Raw genomic sequence first — 10,866 nt, 5'->3', positions numbered from 1 at the left:
GCTGGAGGAGCATGTGTCGTCTGATGGTTCCCCATCGGATACATAATTAATCTGTGAGCACATTATTTCCTCTTCATCCTCGGAGGCTTCTCTTTTTTAACTTGCAGCACAGTGTCCCCGGAAGGATACGAAGCCACTGGGTCTCTGCAGCATTGAGTTTGATTGATTGATCACCCACTGAGGATCCCTCTTCACCACCGAGCAGAACCTGAGTCTCACTCAGACCGCTCTGACAGCTGAGGCCACATAAGTGCGTTATGTAACGTCCCAGTGACCAGTGCATTAGCCTCACGTACTGTACATGCAGTGATAGAAGTGGATCAGTGTGTGTGTGTGTGTGTGTGTGTGTGTGTGTGTGTGTGTGTGTGTGTGTGTGTGTGTGTGTGTGTGTGTGTGGAGGAAGCAGCTCCCTTCTCCTTCTTCCTTCCCATTAAAACCAGTGCAGATGCAAGGGTGTAGGGCTGTAGAAGCTATGGTGTAAAACGCATGGAGCTGATGGTTGTAGGTCACATCCCCTTATGCTCCTTTAATGGAAGATTTCTCTTATTGGTGAGGTAAGACAAAGATGTAAGAACAGAAGTCTGTTTTTCTGTTTCACACGTACAACACACACACATACAGATACTTTATATTGTAATGATGCCATTTTATATCGTGGCATCATTTTCTGACTGCATTGTGATGTCATCATTCCTTTCGGTCGTCCCTAACTAAAAGAAAAATCTAAAACATTTGTTGATCACTAAATATGTAGGCAGTGTAAAGAGATAACTCAAAAATTAATGTTTGAACTCTGCACAATATCATTCTCTGACTTCTCTGTGACTTCTTCATGATGTCACTTTTCATATGACGTCATTTCTGATCAATAAATGTGAAAAGAAAGTTCTTCATCTGGAGAAACACTCTTGAGTATCAGTCCCACGGAGTTTGGTGTAAATCTGTCAATGCATTGTTGACCTACTTTGTTCACACACACACACACACACACACACACACACACACACACACACACACACACACACACACACACACACTGGGTGAAAGCAATACGTTGCTATGACAGGATAAACACACCATTGACACTTTGCTGCTCGCCTTACATTCTGATAATCCTTATGTGCAATCTATATTCTTTACTCCGTCTCGTGTTCGTTTTTTTTGTCAAGTCTCCGATTGCTCGAGTGCCTTAATTAAATTAGACTCCAGGATCAAATCCCCATTTCTGTGTCCACTCACAATAACTGCTTCACTATCTGGGACCTACAATGGAACCGACCCGCAGCCGGAATAGGAGCTTACAGGAAAAAAAAAAAAAAAAGAAGAGAAGAGAGAAATTCTCCGGGGTGGTGAAATGTTAAGCAGCAGGATTACACTGCAAACTGAAGAGGAATTACATGTAAATCTATATATTCTGGACAATGGCTTCCTAATTAAACTTGAATTCCGGCTCTCGGGAGCCTCTTCCTCGAACCTGCTAATTCTGGAAGTGAGTTGGTTCTCGAGCAGTATATTTTTTTGGGGAGGATTATTTGAAGGCTTAACCTGCTTCGCCCCCCCCCCCTTTGTGTATCCAAAACACTAAATCCACTTTTATACGAGAATAACGAGCGAGTCCAGCGGAATGTCCCACAAGCAGAGGGGTCATATTAATGAATCCAGCTCTATGAGCGGCAGTAGAGACGACTGTCGGGCCCCAATTCATTTAAATAGGATGAATTATAAAAGAGGAAGACGAGCTGTGGAGCTCCAGGGCCGGATGTGGATAGCGGTGGCCTAGCGGGGCGGGGGGGGGCACTAACAGTGGACTCAGATCCCAGCGGCGAAGTCCAATACCTCTCACTTTATTAACATCACGGGCGTGAGGACGATCAAATGGCCGGGAGAGAAAAAGCTCACAGACGATGAGACGGGAAAGGCGAATACCTCTCGTGAGAAGGTTCGAATCCCACATCTGCAATAATTAAACCAGTTTGATTAAAGGAGGAATAATTTGACCGAGATTAGCAGCGACCAGGAGAACCTGCGTGTTGGAAGCATGAGGAGAAAAGAACAGAATCACAGAGACTTTGGGAAACAAGTTAATTTAAGAGATGAAAACTTTAACTTCTCTTCACACATTCACCTCCTCTAAAAGGATTAAGGCTTTTTAGCGACCTTCTCTTTTTGTTTAGATTTTATAAACTGTGTTGGTTTTTAATTGTTGAGTTCGCACTTTAACTTTTTAGTTTGGTTCATGTCCCGTCTGCTAACATGGAGGGAGTCAAGGTTAATAAACTATACTGCAGCCAGCCACCAGGGGGCAATCTAGATGATTTGGCTCCACAACCCTACCACAGTGATGAAATCTTGTCATTATCACTTTTAAATACTTTATATAAATAAGAGTTACATAAGTATGAATTAAACTTTAGCCCTGATTAAACAATATGTCAAAGTCAAATTATTGTTCATCTCGTAGTATTTACTCTGTTTGCAGATTTTAAAGATGTTTATTATCCGCCTGAAAAAGACAAAAATGAAGAAACCCCTCCTGCTCGGCTCAGTTGATCACGCTCCAGACGTTTCCCGTGTGTTTCCTCTTCACATCAGACTGATTCTCTGCAACATGCTTCGGACATGTCAGTGCGTCCACCGGGGTTCTGCTGACTCACATGTCTGAGCTCCGGCTGCTGCTCCTGTGGTTTGACGGAACTCGACAGACCCTGAACAGACACATGTGCTCTGCATCACAAGCTGCTTGTTCCGAGTTCACCGCCGACTCAATTGTCACAACGGGGGAGTATGTAAGAGATGATGAAACGCAGGAGAGAGGTGTGTGTGTGTGTGGGGGGGGGGGGGGGGTGTTGTGTGCACTTAACAGTTGAACTTGATTCTCCACCGTTCACTTCGAATCAGACGCCAATTTAATCCAGAGACAACGCTCTGTTTATGCAGGTGAGAGAGAGAGAGAGAGAGAGAGAGAGGCACTGACACGCTCGACTGTCTGTAGCACACCGGGGAGCTGCTTCGCCCCCCCCCCCCCCCAGCTGTGTGTTATCGTCGGCTGTAATGCGCCGAGCTGCGGAGCAAAGTGTGATGCTCTCTGTAAATCACTCAGCCCATGAAAAGCCTGTTGGTGGGAAAGTAATGTTGACCAGACACAGTGTGCAGCGAGTCAACAAAACAGCACATTGTGTTTTACTGCCGGGCGACAAATACAAGGAGACATGTGTAAAAGTGTGAGGCCCGGAAAACTTCAAACGAGGGGTTTGTGCGTCGTCACAACTTCCACGTGTTCAGGTCCAATTTCCTTCTTTCTCTCTTTCTTTGTTTCGGGAAGTTTTGTTCTTAATTGTCGACAAACTATTTATTTCACTGGGGAAACAATCTAACTCCTCAGTTCACTACGGGGAGTTCTGGCCTGATCTCAGTGTCTATAACCTGGAGTCCATTCATTCAGTTGTGCATAGCGATTCAGAGCTTCTTCTCCCAGAGGGCCTTACTTCATTCTGCAGATGTTAGAAGAAAAAGAAACATCATAACTTTTACTCATCAGCTGTTTGTTTTTGCTCCTAACTTTCACGATTAGCTGAAACCACAGTCTGGTAACACTTTCCATGAGGTTTGTCCCAAATTAGTGGAGAAACTAACTTAGTTTGTCCAATATCCCAACCGCTAACATGGAGGAGGCAGAGTTTATGAGTGATATACTTCAGCCACCATGGATCAAGGATCTTTGGCGTCAAGAATATGTTAAAGAACCAATATTATCATTTTATGTATTTAAATAATAATTGTTTTAAGTAAATAAATCATCTAAAGTGTATGTCAAACAAATTAAATACACAAATTCAGAATGTAGATGAAGTAATCAACACTTAAAAAGTTCAGCTCGTTGATCAAGGTCAGTTTTTATCTCTTGACTGAAAAGTGGAAAGAAAAAGTAAAAAAAAACTTTTGATAAGATTCAATCATTTCAGTCCAAAGCATAAATTTTCCAATTTCCATTTTTTAGTTGTTTCGGTAAAATCACCAAATGTTGCATCAATTTACGACGTCAGCTGTTCACACATTAAAGTTCCAGTTTTTTATTACGACGGATGAGATGAAGGACGATTGTAGCGTCAGGAGGCAAGTTTGTCACTTTCCAGTTTGATTAATGCCAAACATTAAAAAAACCAGTTTATCTTCCCAGAATCAGAGACGGACTTTAATTCATCTTTAGTTATTTGACTCAGTTGATCTTTGTCATATTATGTCCTTGTAGTTTTAATCGATCAGTCTCATTAGTGGAGCAGCAGTTTATTTTACCCAGTTCACCCAGTGTGGCTCTGACCTCAACTGGTACAGAACCACTCTGGAGCTTCACAGGTTCATCCCCCTCTCACACGTTCATTCGTAGAATAGTTTGTTTTTAACATCATTTCACTTTGTTACGTTTGTTTAACGGTTTTCTTTTTTCCCGTCACCTGTGTAAATCCCCAGGTGTCGGCCGGCCTGGTTTTATAGGTTCAGCTGTTGCGTTGACGTTTGTCGTGTCAGTTTCATTGTGATTGTTGACGAGCGACTTCACTACACAACCTGACGATGTTGTTCGACTTTACTGACACACGTTGTGAGTCTAAAACTCAAGACGCTGCAGGAAACTCCAGAGAAATTAACTTTTGATATTTGCTACATTTCGACCTCACATAATAAACTAAACCCAAAAGAAAATAACAGATTAACTAGATCTCCACCGATATGGATTTTTCGGTGGCCCCTGTTGATCCTGTTTTTATTCGAAGTCACTATAAATAAAAAAGAAAACTCAAACACAACAAAATATCTGGAACTTTTAATTGAGAAAATAAACACATTTTTTGGGGGGATGATTAAAATGTTCTGCATTGTTCATTTCTGTAAAGTTTTCTTATCAGTGCAAACCAGCTCACCCAAACAGAGCACGTCTCTGAAAGGCTCATATCTGCAGATTTCATTTCTCTAATATTAACAAAAACATTCTGCAGAGAGGTCGCTGTGATTTGTATTACTGCTCACAAAAGAGAATCCCCATCGGTCAGAGCTGCAGCGACGTCCATGAGGAGCAGATTGTGTGTGTGACTGTGGACAGGTACAGTTAGGACACAAGCGGCGCCACTGGAGGACAGAGGACTGGAGGACAGAGGACTGGAGGACAGAGGACTAGAGGACAGAGGACTGGACGTGAGCGCGTGTTACTGGGAGATAAGGAAAAGACAGGGGAGCACCGCAGTGGTTTCTCTTTTTTTATTCCAGGCACGGAAATTAAGTGGCACGAACGATAAGTGAACAATCCAGAAGCACAGATGGACATAAATGGAATAAAGTTAACTTTGTCTGACCCCCCCCCCCCCCCCCCCCGAAAATATCCAGACAGTTTACCCCACTGATCTCAGGACTGTGAAACCAGGAGTTAATCAGAAATCTGTTTGTCTATCCTCTCATAGAAGATAAGAGGCAATTGAAAAGGGAATCTGGCTTTGAAATCATGAGGAAACGTGGAATCTGTGTGTGTGTCTGTGATCAGCGGTGCGTTCACTGACACAACACACACAAGCCCCATCTCCTCCTATTAACCCTCGTGTGTGTTTAAAAAGCTTTTCCTCTTCTTCCCTGAATTATTGAGACGGTTTCCTCAAACCCCCGCCGAGCAGAGTCAGGCCCCGAGTTCACCACCGAAAGAGACACGTCCTCCATGGCGATGGATAGTTAGTTACAAAAAAAGACATGAGAAGGACATAGATCTAAAAAGACAAAGTCGTCCTCCGAGTCCATGAGTCAGCTGACAGGCGGGGGGACAGGGTTCTTAATTGCCCTTAGAGCGTATTTCTTATTCCAGCCCCTGGTAATTGGACATGAACACCGGTGATGAATTGCTCAGGCCCCCTTTGATTTGGTTTGCTCCTGACGACTGTGTGGCACCGGGAATTAGGACTGGCATCCGGGTGTTAGCAACTGTTAGATTCCACACATACTGAGTATTCTACAGAATGGAATCACTGCTGGTGCCGCGACACATTGTGTGTGTGTGTGTGTGTGTGTGTGTGTGCGTGTGTGTGTGTGTGTGCTTCGCAGCTCTGCTTTACTGGGATCATGCAAAACCCAGCAAGTCACATAAAAAAAAAAAAACACAAGTGCTCTCGTCGTGGTCTAATTGAAAAACATGTCTTCCAGGCTGAATCTGTGTTTTTACAAACAAAAAAACAACACAATTTGAATGTTAAGTAGAAAACGTTTCAATCTCGGTTTCCATCTTTCGGGCGGAGCGAGAAACAACAAACCTCCGGTCACTGTTTTCATTTCAAGAGGAAAACAACCAAGCTGCTTGCTTCTCTTATTTAAGTCCAACTGAAATGAGATTGCATACCCCCCCCCCCCCCACAATAAAGTATTCATACTATATATATATATGTATATGAATGTATATATATGTGGTCTGTACATGATGTGTGCTGTTGTTTCTCAAATCCCTTTAATTGACAGTGAGTTCACTCCAGCAGCTCAACGTCCTCTTGTTACATGTTTTCTTATTATCTGGTCTCTTATCTCAGTTTCTGAGTGACACACAAAACTTCACAGCTCATATCAGCCTCTCAGAAGATTTCACTTTATTGAGTTCACATTAGAAAAACTACTTGATATTTGACAGTTTAACCGTAAAAACGTTTAAATGCACGACAAACTGAAAATTAAAACTCACATGCCAATACATAGAAGTTGAATTATGAAAAAAATTATTATAAAACATCATATTTAAGCATAAAAACACTTGTTTATTCTGTAAAATGGATGTTTTGACATCGACACACGTCAGTGAACATGAACACAGACATCGACGTGTCTGATTCCTCATCATGTCCCCTTCAGAGGCTGTGGGAAAAAAGAGCTTCTCCCCAAACACCCTCTTTATAAAACCTCTTCCTTAACATTTCAAATCTTCCAACGCAACACGTAAAGAAGACGTTTTGAACTTGTAGCTGTTAATAGATGTTTATTCTTTGTGTTTCTATCACGTTTAATCTGCAGCTTATGTTTGATTCATAATGGTGGTGATTAGTTTTCAGTTAAAATACAATACAGAAGTAGAATCAGTTTTCATCCACTGACACATTCAGTTTAAATGTCTGTGAACTTGATAGTTGAACAAACTTTATCGATCCTGCAGTAAACAGCCGGACCTGCGTCCTCCATGAACTCAGCTTGAAACCAGGTGAGGTGAAGTGAGGAGGCAGTGACGTGCTTCATGGCGGCTCCGCTCCTCACCAGTCATTTATTTCTATGGCAGCTCGTATTAAGTGTTTATGAGCTGTTTATGATATCTGTGTTTATTATGCCTCAGTGCCAGCGACAGACAGTGACCGGAGGCAGCTTGTTTTTAAGTTGTCTGTCCGTACATACAAGTTATAACATACTTTAAATTCTTGCTAACACAATATTAAAAACAAAAGAAAAGCCCTGAGGGTATTTCTACAAATTTGGTTCCAACGACCACTTCACACAAGGAAGGACAAAAGTTTAGTGACGTAAAAAGAACTATTCTTTGCCTTGTGAACGAAATATCTGCAGGGAATGATTTCAAATTTGATTCAAACATCCACAAGGACTATCAGATGAACTTATAGGAATTTGGTGATGAAAGCTCATGGTCACTATCACATTATTATGTTTCCATGATGTTGTTTTGACGGCTCTTCATTTAAAAGTTTTCTTGCACTTCAGAGGTGCGTCACAAGGACAGTTTGAAATTCTGCAATTCCATAAAAAAGGTGTGTAATTCTATTTAAGCTTTTATATTATACTGACATTTTAAAGATTTTTCAGCATCTCTACATTCTTTAAACCTAAACTGTTAACCAATTTTATAAATTTCAGATGCTTGTCACATTGTGATAAAAATATTGACTCGTTACTACACTGACGTTTTGGACATCCTACCAAACTATGACATTTTTATGACCTGGTATACATTTCTTCTGTGACTTACTTTTCAAATGAAAAGAAAAACCCAACACGTGCGGTTAATTTTTATTCAGCAGAATTTTTAATAGAATGCAAAGGTCCATTACGTGGAAATAAATTCAAACACTTCTTCTGCTATGGCGTACAGAGACAGGATCATAACCATTATTAAGAATGTAAACTTGACAGAAGGAGAAAGATGATAAAATGCCACGTGATGGCACCAATATTTTACTGGTCATAAAAGTGTGACATAGTGAAGAAACGACAAAACACTCCCCACAGATACATGCGCAGATTTCATCGTCACACAGACAAAACACTGAAGACAAAAATAAACTCATCCTGTTTGTTTTGTTTTGTCTGTGTGACTCCACCTGCAGTATTTCTCTAAAATAAATCAATGTACACTTTGAGATATCCTTACATTTACATGAAGTTCATTAGGGAAGCGTAACTGTTTGTAAATAATTAAGTGTCCTCCCCCAAAAACCTCCAGCCACTTCCTGTACAGAGGGAAGCAGGGATTGGTTTAGAGCATCAGAGAGCAAGGAATAGGATTGGCTGAAAAAACACACACACACATGATTACTGTAGTTATGATTCAGAAAAAAGTGTGTTGAAAGGGTAACATGGCAAATAGTGCAGGCTGCTTGAGCTGGCAGTGGCCCATCGGGAAGATAAAGGATGAATAGAAAGTGATTCTTGGATGATTTCATTTTTATTTTTTATTATTTCAGCATTGCTAGCATGATCTATGTGGCGCTGCCGGGGCGAGCTGAGAAAGTAAGAGCAGCAGAGAAGACAGGACTGGAGGGATGAAATGTCAAAACACAAATAACAAAAAAATAATAAAGAATAGTGAGTCGATGCTTGTCGTTTAGTTTCTCATAATTTCCCTAACGGTTTCTTCTGTCCGTCACGCGTCGTCCATGTTGGTCTTTGGAATGGTGTTGATTGGATGGTGGGTTTTACTCGTTTCCCTCTTTAACGCCGGTATCCAAACTCGTCAGCATCGTCGGCGCGGAAGTCTCCGTAGCGCCAAATGTTGAGCTAATGGGAGGAAGGAGAAGGATTTTATTGACCATGAAGACACAAATAACCATAAAACGATGCAACATTCCCAACTGCTTGGAAAGAGACGTCCATAATTTGTCCAGCACATTGCATGTGAAATGATCGAGAGAGAAGGGAGAGGGGGAGAAAGAGAGCTACAACGAGAGGTCGAGAGAAAGAGTTGAATCCTCATTAACACGGTTTAAAGGTTCAGTGTGTAGAATTTAGTGACATCTAGTGGTGAAGATGCACGTTTCAGCTGAATACCCCTCACCTCAAGAACCTGTCCAGTCTAGGCTACTTTAAAAAACATGGCGGCCTCCTTAGAGAGGATCTGCTCCCGATGTCAGTACTAAGTATTTAAATATAAAGGGCTCATTCTAGGGTAAAGAAAACAATTCGTAAAATTTAGGCGATTAAACACCAGTGGAAAAAAAACACTTGGATTATTTCGTATTTAATTTCCGCCATTAGATTCCTTTCCCCAGCCGGTCTATTACTTCTCCTGTTCCGCCACAATATCGCTCCGGCATCGGCTCATAAACTGTCACATGCATTTCACATTCCTAAATGTCGCCCTTATCACAATGCGTTTGGCAAAGTGAGAGTGAGATTGTGTGTGTGTGTGTGTAGTTTGGAGCAGCATCCAGTGCAGTATGGGTTATTTAAATGTGATAAAAATTGCACAATCTGAGGTGTGTGCACCGTTTCGTTTCTTTTCTGGCTCTCGGAGGCGTGAGCGCTCAGCTGTTAATGCCGTGATTCATAGCTAATTAGCGACTGTGCTAATTAGCACTACTTATTAGGATGAATGAGTGAACGGAGCCATTTGTACATATTGTCATTTCCCATCTCTCACTCCGCTGCCTTTTCTCCTCCTCCTCCTCCTCCTCCTCCTCCTCCTCGCAGACGCCTTGAAACATGATCAGTCACTTCCACCGCTGACCTCGTTGTGTTCGAGTTAAAGAAGTGAAGCGAAGGAACCGGTAAATGAAAAACTGGGAAACTTATAGAGAGGGAGAATAACGGAGCCGGAAACTGATAGAGCTGTTCACTAAAACAGTGTGTGACCTAAGGTTCGGATAACTAAAGCTACAGGTAACAGAACGAGCGATTATTTAAAAGGGTTGTTAACTTAAGTGTGTGTCAGCAGGATAACACAAACTACTGAATGGATTTCCAATAAATCCCTCAGCAACACTTTTGGGGCAAACTTTGATAAAGTGAGGGTGAGTGAGAGAGATAGGTAGAAAGACAGAGTGAGAGAGAGAGAGATGAGTGACAGAGCTCTCTCTGGTAATTGGTGTAGAAAAGTGTTATCTTCTTGTTTTGTTTTCTCAAGACGAAGCTTGATTATCAGAAGGTCATTTGGACGGTGACACTTACCCTGTCCCTCTTAGCAGCTTCTTGACTGTTCAGATATTCTGTCACCTGCAGCGGGGAGAGAGAGAGAGAGAGAGAGAGAGAGAGAGAGAGAGAGAGAGAGATGAGTCATCAACATACCACACCACACACAGGGTTTGGAAGGATTAAGTGAATCAGTGCTTTCTTTCAAGCTGCTCTTCCCCTGCAGACATTTCTTTTACCAGCGCACACGGAAGTTCACAAGTTTCTTTTTGCACAAAGTTCACTTTATTTTTTTGAGGAGGGCATTCTCTCGCCCTCTCTCTCTAGAGTTGTAGTTCACTAATTGAGGGTAGTGTGTGTTTTTGTGTGTGTGTGGGTGTAGCACCACGATGTTCATAGAATGTTGTCACACCCACTTTGCCCTGCAGCATGTTTTATTCACTACATCTCAGTCTAAACTTTCTCTTCTTCAGGTTTATATTAACTTGTTCCATTCTGTAA

The 10,866-nt window shown here is 41.8% G+C and overlaps 1 protein-coding gene across 1 annotated transcript in view; it reads right to left on the bottom strand.

Moving 5' to 3' along the window:
- Nucleotides 1-8,021: 8,021 nt before the first annotated feature.
- The window catches only part of snd1 (staphylococcal nuclease and tudor domain containing 1), a 166,735-nt gene continuing 163,890 nt past the window's right edge, over nt 8,022-10,866 (bottom strand). Inside the window, exons 23-24 of the mRNA XM_053414676.1 lie at nt 10,405-10,449; nt 8,022-9,015 (exon numbers count right to left, since the gene is read on the bottom strand). Coding sequence (XP_053270651.1) covers nt 8,950-9,015; nt 10,405-10,449 — 111 coding nt within the window. The 3' untranslated portion in view covers nt 8,022-8,949. The remainder of the gene's footprint in view (nt 9,016-10,404; nt 10,450-10,866) is intronic.

Source organism: Pleuronectes platessa, chromosome 22 (assembly GCF_947347685.1).
Source record: "Pleuronectes platessa chromosome 22, fPlePla1.1, whole genome shotgun sequence".
Lineage (NCBI taxonomy): Eukaryota > Metazoa > Chordata > Actinopteri > Pleuronectiformes > Pleuronectidae > Pleuronectes > Pleuronectes platessa.
Note: the sequence above shows the minus strand (reverse complement) of the source record. Positions and strands in the feature narration are given on the sequence as shown.